This window comes from Nyctibius grandis, chromosome 9 (assembly GCF_013368605.1).
Source record: "Nyctibius grandis isolate bNycGra1 chromosome 9, bNycGra1.pri, whole genome shotgun sequence".
In the NCBI taxonomy this organism is placed as follows: domain Eukaryota; kingdom Metazoa; phylum Chordata; class Aves; order Nyctibiiformes; family Nyctibiidae; genus Nyctibius; species Nyctibius grandis.
The window spans coordinates 33,455,998-33,474,840 of record NC_090666.1 but is presented as its reverse complement, the minus strand read 5'-3'; the positions used below and the strand labels follow the sequence as shown (position 1 = coordinate 33,474,840).

Below are 18,843 nucleotides of genomic sequence, written 5' to 3'. Positions count from 1 at the left end.
AAACCTGAACCCCCACAATATCCCCATCAAAATCAAAAGAGGAGGAGAGAAAAGTACTCTTATTCTTCCAAGCAGCAAGTGTCCAGCACCAACAGGTTGTTTCTGCCTCATATCCTTCTGTGCTAAGCAGCGAGCAGTCACGGTGGGGTTTGGTTCGGTCCACTGAGAGAAATGGACCACGGTGAGGGCTGGGCAAGCCAGGCCCTGCCAGGGGCAGGCTCCCTTTCGGTGGTGGGTGATCCCACACCTTGCAGCCTGAAGCGGAGCTACCCCGGGGCAGGTGGGAGCTGCCCCTTTCCAGCAGCTCTTCACCAGCTGTCCCCCCCCGCCGTGTGTGTGTGAGCTCCCTCGCTCTGACCCCTTCCCTGCTCGGATGCCGTGACCGCCCCCTCGCCAGCAGGCTACCGGGGAGGCCGGTGCCGGGTGACCCTCGGGGGAGCCAGGCTGGCCAGGAGGGCCGCCCGCCCCTGCCGTGCCCGAGCCCGCCCTGGGGAGCTGCCCCTCGGCGGGGCGCCCGGCGCTGCCCGCCCCGCCGCTGGGGGGCGCCATGGCGCGGCTTGCCCCGCCGGTGCTGCGCGGCGCGCTCGCTGGGGGGCGCCATGGCGCGGCGGGGCGGGCCGGGCCGCGCGGGTGGCCCCGCGGCGCGGGTCGCGCCTCCCCGGCGGGCGGAGGCGGCTGCCGCAGCCGGCGGCGCGGGGACGGCGCACTCGGCAGGGGCGACCCCTCGGAGTCGGGGGGCTGCGGCGCGCGCCATGGATCCCGCGGCCGCCTCCCGCCCCGCCGCCCGTCGGCCGGGCGCCCTGCCGCGGCTGCTGCTCTCGTCCGCTGCGCGGACGCTGCTGTGGCTCGGTCCCGTCTACCTGGCGGGGTACCTGGGGCTGAGCGGCAGCTGGGTGCTGCTGGGGCTGGCGCTGTGGCTGTGCTGGGGACACAACCGGCGGTGGAAGCGCGACCGGCTGGCTGCCGCCTTCGCGCTGCTGGAGGACGAGCGGGAGGCGGTGTGCCGGGGCCTGGCCGCCCGGCACCTGCCGGCTTGGGTGAGTGAGGACCGGGGGGCGGGGGTGCGCTGCCCTCCGCTCGCAGCGGCGGGAGCCCTCGGGAGCGGGGCCGGTGCGGGCTCCGGCGGGCGCGGCTGGGGAGCGGCGGGCGGTGCGGCGGGAGCGGCGTGTTCCCTGGGGAGCAGCCGGAGGACGAAGGGAAAGAGGCGGCAGCGCTGCCTTGGGCCGAGCAGAGAGGTCTCTGGTTTTCAAGTCTTGCTCAGTGAAGTGAGTGCCGAACTGGCAGTTGTTTTAGTGCAGGAAACGTGCACGTTGCTGTCAGCGTGCTTGCAAAATAGCCTGCTGTGTCCCCAGAGAAACCCTCTTTCAAATATATGCTGTTGTAGCACAGCTATTTTGGTATAGAGGATACTTAGTTTAGACCTTCTCATATAGAAAGTTTTCTCCCCTTCTCTTTAGTGACATTTGGAAAAAAAATCTATGAACATAATATTCTCTGCCTGCTAAACCCCAAATATTTAACTTTAAAGAGCCCTCTCTTGATGGCATGGAAAGCCAACCCCTGTTTCTTCTTCACATTTGTTCTTAGCCACTCTAGGTTTTAGAGTGAAGAAACTTGAAAGTCTAGCTGCACATTTTATTCTGCATCTTTGGTTATTTGTTGGGTACCCTTGATTGGCTAATGGAAAAGGATGATGAGGGTTTGTTTTTCCTCATTGTCATTTGCTTAGCATTTAAAAACATGTCAGGGACTGGTAGGGAAATGCTTTCCTTGCAAGAAAGAGAATATCAAAAGAGCTGTATTTGTAAGGAGCGTTGCATGGAGACATTTATAGTCAGCGAACTGTTTTATATAGCCTACAGCACTTGGCTCTCCTTAATACTGTGGGAAACGAAGGCAGTTGGCACTTCTGAGAAGTGAGGGCAGGGTCTCCTAGCAGAGCTGGTGCAGCTCCCTGCACATGTTCCCTCCCGCCGGGCGCAGAAGTCTGCTCTAAATGAGGTTTCTGCTTGTTTGTATTGACAGAGCGTTTAAAACAACTTGGAGCATTAATGAGTGTGGTGGTGTCAGCTCTTGCCCTGGTGCTGTGAGAACAGTGTTGTGTTTTATCCTCGAGTGCCCTGAATCCTGGTAACAAGAAATTGAGTCTCTTAGCATTGAAAAATCAGAATCACCCCCCACGACACACACAAACACAATCTCAAAAGTTCTTAGGTTTTGCGGTTGAAAGTGTCAGGCTTCATTAGTGCATGAGCAGGTGGTCCATGGAAGGGATTATTGATTGCCCCATACTCGGCCCTCCCAAGGCTGCACGGAGAGTGCTCTGTTCCCCAAGCACAGGAGAGATTTTGACAAAGGGGGAGACTCCAGCAGAGCCCCCCGAGATGGTCTGGGGCTGGAGCACCTGGTGTGTGAGGAGAGGCCAATGGAGCTGGGGCTGTTCAGCCTCTTTCAGGAGATCCTTAAGGGGGATCTCACCGCTGTCTCCCACTGCCTAGGACGTGCTCATGGAGAAGGTGGAGTCAGACCCTCTCCAGAGGCCTCGCTCCCGACTTGTGAGTTCTTGGAGCTGGCTGCCGGAGGGCAGGATGTAGGACCTAAGGATAACGGGGCTGCACCGTGTGCTTTTAGTTTTAGCTTTTATCCTTATTGCACTTCTCCTCCTTTCCATTTCTATGTGGGTAACTTTTGTTCTTCATCAGTTGGTGTTTGCTTTCACACTACACTTGATGCTTTTTTAACTTCTCAGTTTTAATTTTCCTTCTATCCCCTTCCTTGATTTGATCTTCTGCTTCTCCCCTGTGCCAATCTTGGAGGCTGATTCTCACCTGCTGTCTATTCAGTTTATTCTCTGTGGTGTCATCTTTTTTTATCTTTCATTTTTACCTTTCAGTGCTCATGAGCCTTCAATTGAAACAGCTCTAAAAATGTCCCTTGTGTTCTTCTCTCCTGACATGCAGAGGTGGGAGTAGGAATACAATTCAGGCTAGGGGGAGCATGGGTTGGATTTGCCGAGTTGTAAGCCTAGGAAAGGTTCTGGAGGTGTGAAGCAATGGCAGTGGTTTAGGGGATTGGTAAAGCATTGTCTCCTCATGTGCCCTGTAGTAAAATGAGGAGGATCCATCCAGTGAAGAGTTAAGACCAATCATTGATTGTACTAGTTGGTTATAAACCATTCTCCCTAAGAGCAGTGCAGTGGCTCCTTCAAATGTGGCTCAGGCTCTGCTCAGTCTTGGTATCAATTGTTAGGAGATGCATTCGCATTGCAGCCTTCAGGGGGATGCTGGGAGGGTTTCCCTCGTCGACTGAACCATCTGTTTCAGTGAATTTGCAGGGTTATTTTGCAGCACCCGTTTCTTGGCTGAAACCAGCCACTGAGTTTGGAATAGAGGCATTCCTATGCTAGACAGCTTACGTGGGCAGGCTGTGCTTCCTTGGGAAACCGGGCTGGAAATCTGCTCGTGTCGAGCAGGGTCAGATCTGTGTCTTGGAGAGGTGAGACTCTGACTTCAGCCTGTGCAGCCTGTAGCCTGACTGTTGTAAAACCAGTCAGTGCTGGAGCAGAGGTAGCTGGGCTTCCACCTTCGTTCTGGCTCCTGGGGGTGGTGGTGACTTCTCCGTGTTGCTTTTGCAGCTGTTAGCCAGTTGCAGGTGAGAACATCCAAGTATGATGGGTTTCTTCCTGGTGTTAAGTTCCTTTTGCCAGGAGAAACTGATATCACTGGGTACAGAACAGTCCTGTTAAAGCTTTGCCTGTTAGTTCCTTGTTCACGCAGAAGGCTTGTTTAGACTTTTTTTTGCCCCAGCACAGAGAGCTAAAAAAACCCTGTCCCTTAAAAAAATCCGACCAAACAAACCAAACAAACACCAAAATAGCCCAACAAAACCCCAAACAAGCAGAAGACCCCTGATGGACAGATTCCTGTGTTGTGTTTGAACAGAATGGCACTGTTGTGTCAGACACGGTTTTTGCTGTTGCTGTGATCGTTGGTGTGGCCTGCTCTGGGGCAAGGTGGAGCCATGCAGAAACTTACACATTTTCATTACTTGCTAGTAATTGGCCCTTACCTAGTGTTTTTGATCTTCAAAACTCTTTTCAAATGCTAAGTAATTTTTGCAGCATTCCTAAAATATTGGCAAGAAGGTATGCCTGCTTTTGTAGATGGGGAAGACTGATGTTGATAGTCTGACTCGCCCAAGGCTACAGGATTAAGTCTTATTCTGGGATAGCGTTAACTTTGGCAGCTCTTGATGGCTGCTTCTAGGCTTAGTAGGAAGTGTTTTGGGCTTCCCTTACCTGTGCTGTACTCATGACAAACTCGAGGACAAGATCTTGCTGCCAGGGCTCTCACCAGAAACAAGAGTCAAGTGAGTCTGACATCCAGAGCACGTGGTTAAAACGTATGGAGCGGCAGATGCTTTTTTTCCAAAACATGTTAGAACACAGTAAGTTCTTGGAGTAAGCTGTTGGGTCAAGAACAGAGCTTGGTGGTGTCACTGGGCTGAACTAGAGCAGAACTCATCTTCTACTAGGAGGACATGAACGTTATGGGAATACCCTGTGGGTAGGAAAGGCTTTGCTCAGAGCTTATGTCTTACTAGACAATGGATAATCTAAATGCAACACTTGGATACCAAGCTCTGCTTCTTCTGCAGAACTGCTCATTGAATTTGTACCATTGAGTGCAAATGACCTTTGGTATTGGGAACCCACTGAAATTTGGTGGCCTTTTATAATAGGCAGAAAGCTGGTTTTCACCAGAGACATGTAGTCGGCCAATTGCTGTGGTGTTTGCCTCTGTGAGAGCCCTGTTGTGTTAGCCAAGGAGCTCCTGGAGGTCTTTGGTACCTTTGAGCTACAGCAGTGCTGTTTCTTCCATCTGTCAAAGGAAACTGAGGCACAGAGTACTTGGGTAGGAGCTGTGCTGCAGACACATGAATGAGGGGGTGTCAAGCGGGATGGAAACGTACCACAAATGGCTGCTAATCCTGTTACAGCAATCTGAGGTGTGACACAGTGATATGTGATTCATTGCGCTTGCTTTTGGAGTTTGCCCTGGGCTGTCTGGTTTGGGTGTCTGTGGCTCAAACAGTGAATTCAATTTTGCTTTTTCTTAAGGTGGGTCTAGCTGCTGCCTCCTTCTCATGGTTTTTGCCTGTTTCCTGATGCTCCTGTGTGCTGTTCCAGCTCTCTTTAGCCTCCAACTTGCTTCTTGGTCGCCTCTTGCAGTTGCATCTCTAGCAGCTTTGGCTCTAGTGAATAATCCCAGCCAACTTCAGTGGTTTATATTGTGCTACAATATAACGTTGGTGGATCTCACACATGGGCTGTGACTTTCTCATTGGGATGTGGTGGCCTAATTGTTGCCCTGAGTCCTGGTCTGTCCTTCCTTTTGGGTCACATCCCTCTCCTCGCTGTGAGGCCTTTTGAAGGACAGCTCGCCATGCTACTTCCATCCCTGCCCTACCCTGTCTGTGACTGATCCAGAGCTGTGGCACAAATGCTGCGGGACACCGACACTTGGCAGTTGCATTGGAGCTGGGGGCCAGCTGCCTTCAGGCTACCCAGGATTTGTGTGCCCTGGCAGAGGACCGCTTGGAGAAAGATGAAAGGCTGGCAGGTGATGTGGAGGTCCCCTGGTTCACATAATCCTCCTTGCTGTAAAATGTCAGCAGCGGTTTATGGGTATTGATTGTCCCTTCTGGTGCTGTATTCTCATTTTGTCATGCAAATAGAGCTGGGTAGGCTGACATTCCTGTGCACTTGTGTCGTCTTATTTAATGGAAAAGTTGCTATTTAGAGCATCAAAAGAAATTGCTTATAAAAAATATGGTAATATCACTTTGTTTTTTTTAATGTAATAATTGGAGATAATTTGAAGCATTATTTGAGCAAGGGAAATGGGCTCTGAAATCATACATGAAACTGGAATAAAAGGCAAGCTGCCATCCGCTCCATCCGAACATCTCTGAGCACCTCTCTGAAAGCTGCTGAATGAAACAGCAAGCCTTTGACTGAGGAGTGTAAGTCACATCTCTTGTATAAGGAGGTAATGTATTGTCCTACCCAGTTACTGTTATGAGGCTAGATGATAGTCGAAGGAGTCCCTTTGTATTCGAGTGCTCTTGTAGAGCTGAGCAGGGCCCAAATATCCATTCTGAGAAGCTGCTGCACTGTCCTTCCCTTCTGCAATAACCTGCTACCAGCTTGTAGCACTGGCTGAAAATACAACATCCGTGAGACTTTAATGTGTGATTGTAGTAAGGTGATTGTGGCTCTTCAGTCAGCAACTTGTTGGTGAGGTCTGAGAGATCAGTTAGTTACTGGAGAGTGGCCTCATATCTGATTGTCCTGACGGTGATTAAACACGTCATCACTTCAGGGAACTGGAGGGATTTTATAATGGACACATACACTTCTTGTTGGCATTTGATGTGTCCAACTTGAAAACATGATGCATGAGTGACTACTTCATTTTAATTTGTCCTTAGCAACTTAAAAAGCTCTGAGAGGTGAAAACACTGGACTGTTACACACAATAGTGTATGCTAATAGGTGTGAACTCTTACAGTGCTGCTTTTCCCTGAAGCCATTGGCACTATGTTAGTATTAGTGGAGAAAAGCTGCTGCAGCCAATAAGTTGAGTTTCCCAAGCAGGTTCTTGTTTTCCAAAGTGTGGTGTCCTGGTTGAGGTGAGCCAGTACAGGAAACAGGTCCTGCACAGCTCGTGATCTGGAAGGGAAGCAGGTTCTCGTGGCTTCCCAAGGCATGGCCAAGAGAAGGATGAGAAATCTAATGCTGCTTTGCATCATGAACAGGATATGACACTTGCTTTAATCATATAAATGTGCCCAGAGGCATACTGGTGCATCAGTGCACGTGTGTCTTTTGCCTTTTACTATTTTTTACTATTTTATTTGCCTTTTACAATTTTTCAAGGAGGTAGTAAATTATAAAGGATGTATGTATGAGGGCAGAGGGATCTCAACTTACTGTAAGACTTGTTCCACGCTCCGTGGTATCTTTTGCATGTGTTACAGTATGCCGAAACAGATGGCACATGGCACTCACTTTATTTTTCTTTGCATCCAGGTTCACTTCCCTGATGTTGAACGAGTGGAGTGGCTGAACAAGGTGAGGAGCTCTGAACTCCAGTTTGTGAGGCCATCTGCTCTGAGCTGCATCACAGCACAAACTCTGCGGGCCAAGTCTGAGAAAGTTATCAAGTCACTACGATATGGCTCAATCATATCTGTACTTAATCAGTGTCTGTACTTAAGTCTTGGAGCCACTTAGGTATAGAGTTGCCACTGAGGTTTTGGTGAGAGCCAAATGTGTGCCTGGCTGATACAGGTTTGATGATTTTGACCACAACACTTCATTCTGAGATTAAAAAAAAAGACGAGTGTGTGTGTCTGTGTGTATATGTGTATATACATATGTGTGTATGTATTATTATTATTTTAGCAGAAGTAATGGCATCTCCTCTTACGAGAGAGGTTCCCAGATTGCTCTGAGACAGGTGCTCCCATCAGCAGATGTAGTCAATCTCTCACTGGAACTGGACTCTCTGGAATTCAAAGCAAACCAGCTGACCTTGCAAGTTAGCATCCAGTAACTATCCTGTTTTTCTTTTTAGCAAACTTTATTTTTGATGTAAAAGCTCATCTCACTCCTCTCTAAATAAATATAACTCCAGGGAACTTTGTTACACTTTAGAGTAATTAGGGACTGTTGTGCTTTAGAGACTTTAACCCTGGGCTTTGCCATCTCAGCCCCTGTGGTAAGAAGCAGTCAATAGACTCTGTGGTGCTGAGAACTCACCCTTCAGTTCCTAAAACAAATTCCTCTTCTGAGGAACTGAGATGGATCCTTCCATAAGGATGACTTAGGAGCACAAATGTGACTTGGTATTTTAAAAGGACAGACATCAATAGCCAGGTGTTCTGTGATGTGTGTGTCTGTTTCTCCACAAAAGGTATCTTATACAAAGAATCTTCAGTGTGTTTCTGCTTTTGCTATTCTTTAGGTCCTTGTACAGGCTTGGCCATACTTTGGGACAATCATGGAAAAAACATTTAAAGAAGTTCTTGAACCAAAAATCAGAGCAAAGAATGTACATCTGAAAACATGCACCTTTACCAAGATCCACTTTGGCGAGAAGGTAGTGTGAATCCTTTGCAACACTTGCAATTCAGTCTTTTCTGAAAAGTTTAGATGCAAGGGGAGTCCGGTGTTCAGCCCTTTAATAGCTCTGAGTATTTAACAAAATGGTACTGGTACAACACTGCTGCTTCCTTTGTTCCCTCGTCATGTTGATTTGAGTGTCTTCACTCTAAAGGGAAGATCATACAGGAGACACACACATCCCTTCCCACCAGCTGTTGGTATCATGGGATTGGAGATAGAAAAAGGGGCCCGTATCCACATTTCTTTCTGTTATACCCTTGCGACGGGAGTTTTCAGTGCTTCCTAAGGTTTGCAGCATAGGCCACTTGCAACCAGCCCTGTGTCTGAGGACTGCCAAGGCTGTTCACACTACCTCTTCAAGGGAGAAACTCGTGTGGTTTACTCGTACTTTAAATGCAGTTGTGTAAAGTCTTTAATGAATGCTTCTGTACTCAGATTGATGGAAGTGAGTAGGACTTTTCACTTGGGCTTAACTTGAAAGAGATTAACTATGTTGTATCTTGTTTGTCTTCATTTCAGTGCCCTAGAATCAATGGAATAAAAGCCTACACCAAAGAAATTGACAGAAGACAAGTTGTCCTAGACCTTCAGATATGGTAACATTGCATCATTGATTATGTAGATGGTTCTTAACTCACTTCATTTGACACCTGTGTGTGAGTTGTCATGCTGGACTGGACATGTGGTCCACTAAGATCAGCATGAAGTGGAGAGGTCCTTATCTTATAGCAACCTAGAATGATATGAGATAATCTGTCCCCCAGCTGGATGCCCTCAATAGTTACAGAGGTGAGGTGTTGTGCAGCAGCCTTTCAGTCAGAAAGCAGTGTCACCTCCACAGGTCTAGATGTTACCTCCTCTGGCCCATCGCTGCTGCCGTGGGTAGAAGATGTGTCCCTTGGCTTTGCCATTCATGGCAGTAAGAACCCAAGCTTTGGAACTGTGTTTCCTGTTCTGACTGCTCTGAGAGCTCTCAGGCATGGAGGCGCTTGGTCTATGTATTGCCCCACTATGATTCCTCTTCAGTCCAACCTCCACAGTTCTTCCAGAACTACTTGCACTATTTATTTTTTTAATTCCTTCCCCTAGATTAATCCTTTTGTTTTACCCACCATTTGTTCCATGTGCCACCCAGCACATTTGCTTTTTTTTATTACAGCTGTTCTCTGAGCAGAAAACTGCCTCTAGCTCTACTAACAACAACAACAAGCTTAGATAAAACATTTGATACCTTCCAGGCTGTTTTGAATGAACTTGTATGTTTTGTTAACATCAGAACCACTGCAGAGCTAAACTCTCTCCTGGTTTAGCCTGGAGAATGGAATTACTGGGAGAATTACCACTTGCATGCTGCCGTAGCACCGTAAGTTTACTGGGCGATTGAGCTGCCTAATTTAAATGGCTTTTCTTCATGGTAGTGCCAGGAAAAAGCAGTGTGAAATTATGGAGTGTCTTGGCAACAGCACAGAGCTGCTCAGAACTGTGCCTGCTGCTTAATGTGGCAGTGGCAGCATCCCCAGCCCTGGCAGAGCACCATCGCTCCCTGCAAAATGACATGCTTGATTTCCAGACAGAATGTGTTGTGCTTCAGTGCTGTCAGTGAAGTGCTCTCTGTAATAGCCAGACCAGTTTTAGGGCCTTTGGCAAATCATTCGTGCTTTCCACATTGAGATCGAGGGATTTGATGCCTTTAAGGCTCTGCAGGAGGTTGCTGCTGTTCTCTGTTAAACTACTTCTCCAGGCTGCTTCTCCCACGTACCCATTTTCACTGTCTTTTAACAATCCTCTGCAGCAGGATTCCCCCACCTCCTCATTCCTGTCCCTCTGGCAGACCCATCAGCATCTCCAAACTGGCCAAACACTTCTGTTCCTCATCCTGACAATAACTTAACCTGAACTGTCATCTGACAACCCAAGCATTTTCTGTATTCACACGGCAGTGTTCAGACTACCTTGTCTCTCTGATGGGGATCTCTCCTCCTGGGCTGTGTTAAGGACTTGGCTTCTCTTACGTTAATACATTAACATCAGTTTCTGCAACTAAGCTGGGTATTGTGCGTTGTACAGTGTCCGCAGGAGGTAGTGTATTACTTCCAGGAATGAGGAGAAGCAAATCTGTGAGCAGTGGTGTTATTTACCTGCCTTTTTCTGGATTGCCAAAGGAACATGTTTGGTTTGTTTTTTCTTTATTCAAAGAAATGAGCAATCTCCACTCTGGAGTGAGGCAAACCCCCATTACAAAATAGGCTCTCTTAGCTACATGAATAGCAGTGAGTGTCTGCACTTGTGCAGCTGGTGTTGGGAGAAGAGCTGCTTAGAGGAGATGGTCTTGAGCTGCCCCCGTGTGAGGCTGCTGCCCTGTGCACTACGTCTTGGTGGCTGAATGCTGGTGAGGTTTAAATGGCTGGATCTGTCCACAGAGCTGCGTCCTGGCGTCACAGCTCTGGAGAAGAGAGGGATGTGCTGTGGGTGCCAGTGTGGTGCACTTTGCAGCGCTGAGGCCACAGTGACTGGCTTCCCTCTCTTGGGTTAGGTTTCAGAGAAGCATAGCTATGTTGCAATGGACATTAAAGGATTAACATGTCTGCATGTGACAAACATGACTCCTTTGCCTTGGTGCTTGCTAGCTGTAATTTCGTGGGAGTTCCCTCACTGGTGAACCCATGTGAGCTTGACCTGCTGGCTGGCTCACCACTGTGTGCAGTGCTGACCAGGGCAGCTGCAGCGGGGAAGGCTGAGCAGCTCCTTCACACAGGGTGCTGTTATCCTGGTGGACAGCACTCCTGCCTTGGCAGCAGCTCTGCCCTGCTCCAGTGCTGAGTTACACTTTGTGTTAGGCAGTGTCTTGCATCCAGAAATCTCAGCATGCTCTGTAAATGCCGCTTGCTTTCAGTCTCACAGCAGTACAGGATGAGGGATTTTTTCCTCCAGTTTTATCAAGGAGGCAACTAGTCTCTGACTAGTCTTTGACTTGGCCAGGTTAAAATACAAGAAAAGGGCAGGAGTAGAAAAAACCTTTCCCTCTTAGCCTTCCTTTGTGGTCTGTGTGGAATAATTTGTGTAGTTTTAATAGCCACTCGTAGACATATGGTCCATCAAATGTTTTGTTTAATCTGTGCTGCTGATCTCCATAACACGATGCGGCACTGAATGCTGTGGTTCAGGTCTGTGCCGTGTGAAGAAGAGCTTCCTTTCCTTTGTGTTAAATTTGTGATGTGATATCACAAATTGCATCCATTGCTTGGGAACTGTGAAAAATAGCACTTAGAGTTCCCTTACTTGTATGGGCAGTAGCTGTGAGCAGAGCCAGTGATGCAATAGATATGTATTGTGTGGAGTTACCAAAAGGAACTTGAGAATCTGCTTTAATTAAATCTGTTAACAACAGTTACATGTCTATAGCATCAGAGCATTGGGAGTGGTTATGTAGAGCACTGTCTCGTTACAGTTTTGTCTGTCCCACGTGAAAGGACTGTACTTGAGTTTTTGGCAGGAAAACCAAGGCTCAGAGGTGGTTACTTGTGAGGCACAGAGACCTTTTGGCTAAGGCAAAGAAGGAGACTATAAGTCTTCTTTCAAAATCTTTTGCTCGGCCCCTGAGATGATGCACCCAATTGGTGTGAATTAAGTTGTGTAAGTTTTGTCACTGCTTATAGCACTGAACGGAAATGTTGAGATAATCACTGTCTACCCTCAGGTCTTCTGTCCAGACAAAGTTTGTCATTTATCTGCCTGAAGGTCCTGGTGTCTGTATTCTGTTCTTGTATCTGCTTTCCAGCACAAATATACATGATCTACAGCTTTCAAATGACACATAAGAAAGTATCAGGGTTCTTACAGTGGCTAAATAAAATATGAGATTCCTGCCAGACTGGGATTTGAAATCCCCAAATCTAAAATATGAGATCCCAGCTGGAAATAAACTGGCAATACTCTGGGATCTCCACACAATTTGCCCTAGATCTAAATCATGAATCTGTCCCCTGAGCATAGGGAGCCGACAGCTGCATTCTCCAAATGAATTAACGTCAAAGTGTTCCAGAAATGTTCTCCAAAACTGCATTTTTCAAAATGGGAACTTTTCAAGTGCAGCCACTTGACCTCCTACAGCTGCTTTTCTTCCCACTAATTCTGCAATTGCCTGAGCTGCTGTGTAGCCATGTAATCATTGGATATAATCATCACAGTTTCAGAGTATTTGAAGGCACTATTACCTCCCAGAAGAATATCTTGCAATCCAGTTGCTTCCTATTTCGTTAATCTGATTTAGTACTCATAATAATTTTGCATTGGAAATGTTTTGAATTTTCATTTCTGTGCTCTTACGTGGCATTTACAGTATGTGAGATGTCATAGAAGAATAGCATGATAATTAATATGTATAAAAAAAATAGGTATGCATTGCAATTTACTCTTAAAAGAGAATCTCTGGACTTCCTAACTGGCAAGTTTTCAAATCTGGAAAGACAGTCTCTGTCATCTAGTGCAGAATTGGAGAAAGTAGTCAAAAGAAGTGTGCAACAATACTTTGAGCTTTGGTAGAGTTTGGATTAACTAAATTTGTAGGATCTTACAAGAAACTAAAAGCATTTTGGAGACTTGTCAGTCTTGAGCAGAAAAGGAACGCTTGCCCTCAGGAGCCTGACTTGGCAGGCAAAGGGGAAAGGCAGAGGTGGCCTGTTTTTTCTCATATCCAGTGGTACTTGGTCACGTTTTCTTGTCTCTCTTATTTGTCTAATACTGCTTGCTCATTTACCCAAGTCCAAAGTCAGGCAGACTAAGCACTAGTCTGCTTTAAGAAGCACTTGAGAAGGCTGGACCAAAGGGGGCTTTTAGCATGTGGGCTGAGAAGATTGGGCCCATGGGGAGCTACTTTACAGGGGGAGAATTGCACGTGCCTTTTCTAAAGGGATATGTAGACATCCAGATTAGTCAAACTTGTCAGTATGTGCTCTTGAGCATCCCTGCCTTCAGCCAGTGGATTGGCGCTGTATCATAAACGCTGGGCCCAGCTTTTCCACCCAAGTACAGAAGAGATACAGATATGTGCACTTGTACAAGCTTCCCCAGTTCTCATCCATGGCACAGACATGCTTATCTGCATCACCTTGTGCAACAGGTGATTTAGGAGAGAAATGGGTGATTCTTCCATCCTCCACAGGTGGGTCCTGTGGACAGGGCAGAGTGGCAAAGGAAGCCCTACCCGCTTTAGAGTGTCAAGGCTTGAGTTTGGCTCAGGTGTGCTCTGTCTGGGGAAGGACAGCAGAGCGCACAGCAAGCTGTGCTAAGCACACTGAGCTGAGGGGGCAGGTGAAAGCATGAGCAGCTTGGACTGGAAATGAGGAGTAAAACTAATGAACAAAGAGCGCATCCTTCCTACCAAGCACCCTGGCGTGGGGGTGATGCCTGTATGAAGCAGACTTAAGGATAATTAAAGGCTCAGGCTCTGATAAAAGGGGTAAAGACTTCTCTGACATCTAGACTTTAAAATACGTTGCCTGTATTGAAGTGTTACTGGAGAAAAGAGACATCTAGGACTGGGTGGGAAGAGTTTTTGACTGTGTGGAAAGGCCTAAAGCTTGTAAATTGAAACACCGCAACTATTATTTGTTGTGTTGGGCACTGGCAACAGCTGAATTAAATCCTCTTGGATTAATTACTGCAAATTGAGGAACTCATTTTGGCTTCTCATTTAGGCTTTTATTGTGACAAAGCTCTATTAGCACCCAGTGTAATGAACTGTAAGATAATGTCAAAATTGTAGAAATTAATAAATGTAAAAATAAGTTTGTTTAATTATGTGACTGGCTTATAAGGAAAATTGTGTTAATTTTGGCATGGCCTGTGAGGTTGGTTATTTAAGAAATGAGAATGCTTTAACATTAAAGGGTTTAATTTGTGTGTTATGAGCTTTTTAAACTCTGCTAAGTGACTCTCTGTAAACAAATAATCAAGAACTTTGCTTGCAAAAATGGAGACAAATTCACATTCTTGGCAGGTTTTTTTGGGGGCGTGAGGGAATCTGTCTATGTGCCAATTACAATGTGAATTAGTGGCAACTATGGCACTATTTGCCTATATACATGTGGTCAGAGCAAAAATCTTGTCCTTTTTCTTTGATTATGAGGTGAAATTATGCACACAGGCAGCAAGCACAGCACATTCACTATGCTGAGGTACCTTTACACCCTGCTTTACCTGCAGGGTATTTGTGTGTCTGCATCCAGAAAGACCTATTTCTCAGAGGACTGAAAGGGAACTTGGTAGCTCCCTTCAATTGTTTTCTGCCAGAGGCATCAACAAATCTGCTAGGTTCTGCTCCCTGGGGAGTGGCTATTGGTTTCTGCATAAGGTGATGTCTGTACTTCTATTAAAGTCTAAGGTGGTTTCCAAATTGTGAAAGCACTACACTGCATTCGTTTTATTTAAAGACTGATGTTCTCCATGGCAACTGACCAAAATCTGATCTAAGTCGTTGTCTTTTAATTCAGCCTCAAGGAAACCAGGTTATTTTCAGTGATCAGTTTGTCCTTTAAATGGTCTTTTGGTTTGTGAGCAAGGGTGATCTGTGGTCTTTTTGGTTGTTGGCAAGTTGGGAACCCTATATGTGATGGCAGGATGGCTCTGTGTCACCTTGGGAGCTGGGTCACCCGGTTGTGGGGTGGGATCAGGCCTTTGGCAGAGAAGGGAGCAAGAGGGCACTTGGCTTGTGCCCTCTTGTGACTTTGAGTTTCGAATGAGCTTGTTGGTCTCCTCGTTGGAGCAAGCTTGCCTCAGCCAACTGCCAGTCTTAAGAATGGAAAAGTAACCTTGAAATACAGATGTTGCTCTGACATTTTGCAGGTAGATAAATATCCTAGCTGACTGCAGGATTTCTCTTGTGAAGACCTGACCCTTGTTCAATGTGCTCAGCTTTCCCTTTTCAGTTGCTTGAAAATCTGTCTCTGCCTGTGGGGTCATGTCGTCGATCATTAAACTAATTTCACTTATACTCTGTACAGCCCGAAATTTCTCATTGGACTATTGCAAACTGTGGAATAATGTGAGAATTTTCTTTCAGTTACATAGGGGACTGTGAGATTCACATGGACATATCGAAATTTAATCTTGGAGTGAAAGGCGTACAGGTGCGTGCAGTGCTAACATTGTCTGTTCAAGGCTGTGTGTGGCAGGAGGTAGCATGTCCCAGTGGGGAGGTCCATGACACTTAGCTGGGAAACCACCAATTAGCAGGCTTGGAATGGTTGGATTTATCTCCTTGTGTTTTGGCTGGGGAAATGATGCCTTCCTTGGAAAGCACCTAAATACCACTTTTCATCTTCAGTGTGACTCTTAAACATGGTCAGTGCTAGAGCATCGAGCTTGTGTTGGACAGCTTCTGCCACTGGAGTTCAGAGGAGCTGCATGTTGGAAGAGAACTTCAAACGAACCAGTTCTTCCAGGCTGTTCATAAACTGATGTAGATTAAACCAACAACCTGTTCTTACAATGTTGAAAACTAATCGGCAGATCACTCCATTGAATGGCAGTCAGGATTGCAGAGAGACTCTGCAAACTTAGAAAACATTGCCCGATATCAATAGGAATGGTTTGGGGGGAGGGAGTTATTGTTGTTATTAAACTTTTAGTAAAATGATTTCAAGTAGGATTTTTAAAATTATCTCTATCACTGGAAAGCTCACAGTTTTGAAGCTGCGTCCTGAGAGTACCTTCAGACTCAGTTTTCCTTGGTCTATTCTGTTTGCAGTTGTATGGGACACTGCGGGTGATACTGGAACCCCTTCTAACCGATGCACCTTTTATTGGAGCGGTGACCTTGTTTTTTATGCAGAAACCGGTGAGTCAGGAGTGAACTGCACTCTGCAGCCTTCTTTATACTTGGTCTGTCTTAATGCATGGATAGGTCTTCAGCGAGTGACATGATTTGTCGTCTGTAACCCAAACTGCACGCCTGTGAATGCCTCACAGGGCAGGTGTTTGAATAGCAAATTCCTGATTGTTCAATGCTTCTCTTGAACCCCAGGAGGATGGGAATGCATTTGCCCTATTCTCTTGTAGTAGTGCCTAAAAAGTTACTTTACTCTAAGAACGAGAGGACTTCCTGGTAGTGACAGCACAGCAGCCATTTCATAGGCCTTTGCTGCAAGGTTCCTGGCAGGTAGATTTTAAATCTTCCCATTCCTAGATTAACGCAGTCATCTTGGAGACCATTCAGTCATGGCTGGGCTCTGAAAGCTTGCCTCTTTAAGGTCACATGCCTTGTAGTTGAGTTGTGGTTTAATAAAATATGAGAAACCTTCTAGTCTGGTAAGAACCAGTTATCTTACAGTACACAAGCTTTGCTTGCTTGTGGGTTATGCTCTGCTTGAGTTCATGGAAGTCATACATTTTTTGATCTTGGATAGGTGTTTCTGTGTTTAGATGTAGTAGCATTATTTTAGCACATGAAAAAAACCTTTTTGTTTATTGTGTGAACAGAAATACAGACTCCTGAAGTCAGGTGATGTTTGTAAATCCCCCTGCCTCAGGGCATAGGCCAACCCCGAAGTGAAAGGATGAGGAAACAACTTCAAAGTCTAGGTAGAGCTGTTGGATTTACTATGCATGACCCCAGGGCTTCTGCCAGGGCCATTGCTAGGGGCTGAATGCTGTTTTTCCCTGTGCTTGCAGGGTAAGTCCCAGTGATACCCTCATTTCAGGTATGGCAGGTAAAATAGATAAGGGAATTGATACCAGGTATTGGTTTCAATGTACAGATGCAGTCGCTTACTGATGCAGATTATGCTTTCTTTAAACAACTGGTTTTGTTTTAGAAGCATTTGCTTCTCCTTAAATTCTACATTTGTTCTGAAATAAATTTTAATGGTCCTGTATCATTTTTCTCCCTGATCACCTTGTAGCACTTGGAAATCAACTGGGCAGGCATGAGCAACCTCCTGGATGTCCCAGGGATTAAGTGAGTATCTACTTTGCTTCACTTTATTCTTCTTTAAAAAGCCTTTGGAAGTTGGGATGGCGTTCTTCAGTAATCATCAAAGCTATTCTCAAGAGCACTGTGTAAAAGGTGCTGGGCTGATACACATCCCATCGTATCTGGCTGTGGAGTTTGCAAAGCCTGAGGAGGGTGCTTTTTACATTCTGTCAAAATTGCTTCCATTGCTTCATTGCATTTGGGATTTAGGATGGAAATATTAAATCCCAAAAACTACAATGGTCTATAAACTCAAAAACAAGCCCTTCCATTTCCCGTGTGCCAGTTACTTGCAAAGGTAGATGAGGTAGATCTAGGTGACTGGCAGCCTGTGCTTATGTTTATTTACCTTAAAGTGAAGAAAGGCAAGGTATCACAGAGTTGCAGTCCCTCTGACAAACTGAAATACAACCCATGATAAAGAAAACTGCACCAGATTTATGAGGAGGAATGTTCCTCTCTTTCTGTGTAATCTGCTCACCCTTTAGGTTCTTCAGAAAACATAGCTCTTCCCCAATGCCTCTTGGGTTGATCTTGTGCATAAAACTTGCACAGCAAGGATGAAAGTCTTAGCAGTTTTCAGTACTGTAAGTTTAAAACTGTTTCTCCACATTGGAGATTTGCTTTTTTCCTTGTTTCTCAGTGTAAGGAGAAAATCTGTTACATAAGAACAAAATTGTGTACTCAGCCATTGCCTTTCTCCCTTTAAATGCAAACGTAGACTCTTCTGCTCCCCTCTCTTCCCCTGCAGCTCATGGTTTGCAGATTCATAGGAAGTGGCTGGCTACTTTAGGTGCCAGTTTATGCATTAAAGGGCCTCTGAAGACCTTTGATGTTGAGTGAGAGGAAGCTTTATTTCTTTCTTAATTTGAGGCCAGAGTGGCCTGTTGCCCTGAAGTTTGCCCTGAGAGCTCCAGTTTTTATTGGAGGAATTAATCTGTTCTTTTCTAACGTGGTTTCCTTAATCCTTGTAGGGAGAAGGTACGTAGGTGTTCCAGCCTACAGCCTCTCATATAATTAAGTGCAAATTTGGTGTCCTAAATTTTCTCTCCCTGGTTCTCTCACAGGGATTTGAACACAGAAACCCTTGCTTGTTCATCAGCACTGCACATGAAAGCCAGGAGCAAAACATACCTGACCGTGCATAGGCTGAAGTACAGGTTGAACAAGAGTTCTCCCTTTCAGATCAATTGGGCTTACTTAAGAGAGTAAAGAAACTGGATGCAGTTGTCTGTCCTCATGTACAAGCTGTGTTTAGTTGGTTGTACCCTGAGATTCTAGAGAAGAGGCAATTCTGTGACCTTCCTGTGGGGTTTTTTTTGACAGCAAAGCCAACAGCCTGACCAAGGGCTTCCAGGCTCCTGGTTTTACATTTGGAGTAAGAGAGGACTTTCCTCCTATGTGAATCCAGCCTCATCTATGAACTGTAACAATTTTGTTGCACAGTCTTACCCTGAGAAGCTGCCTTACAAGCACTAGATTTATCAAGAGGATGAAAGTCTTTCAGATGTTTGGTGCTCTTGGGTTTTCCTCTTAATATTGTCTTCTGCTCGTGCTGAGTTGTAGTAGTATGTTGAAATCCTCTCATTAATGGAGAGGATTTTTACTCAGGAGAAATTAGTTGTCCTCGTCATACAAATAGAGCAATTCTAAAGAAAAGATTTAAACTGAAAAGCTAAAA

The 18,843-nt window shown here is 46.0% G+C and overlaps 1 protein-coding gene across 1 annotated transcript in view; it reads left to right on the top strand.

Annotated features, from left to right (window-relative positions):
* The first annotated feature begins 752 nt into the window (after positions 1 to 752).
* The window catches only part of ESYT3 (extended synaptotagmin 3), a 33,134-nt gene continuing 15,043 nt past the window's right edge, over positions 753 to 18,843 (top strand). Inside the window, exons 1-7 of the mRNA XM_068407892.1 lie at positions 753 to 1,037; positions 7,094 to 7,135; positions 8,031 to 8,165; positions 8,711 to 8,787; positions 15,252 to 15,318; positions 15,939 to 16,028; positions 17,092 to 17,147. Of these exons, the coding sequence (XP_068263993.1) occupies positions 753 to 1,037; positions 7,094 to 7,135; positions 8,031 to 8,165; positions 8,711 to 8,787; positions 15,252 to 15,318; positions 15,939 to 16,028; positions 17,092 to 17,147 (752 nt within the window). The remainder of the gene's footprint in view (positions 1,038 to 7,093; positions 7,136 to 8,030; positions 8,166 to 8,710; positions 8,788 to 15,251; positions 15,319 to 15,938; positions 16,029 to 17,091; positions 17,148 to 18,843) is intronic.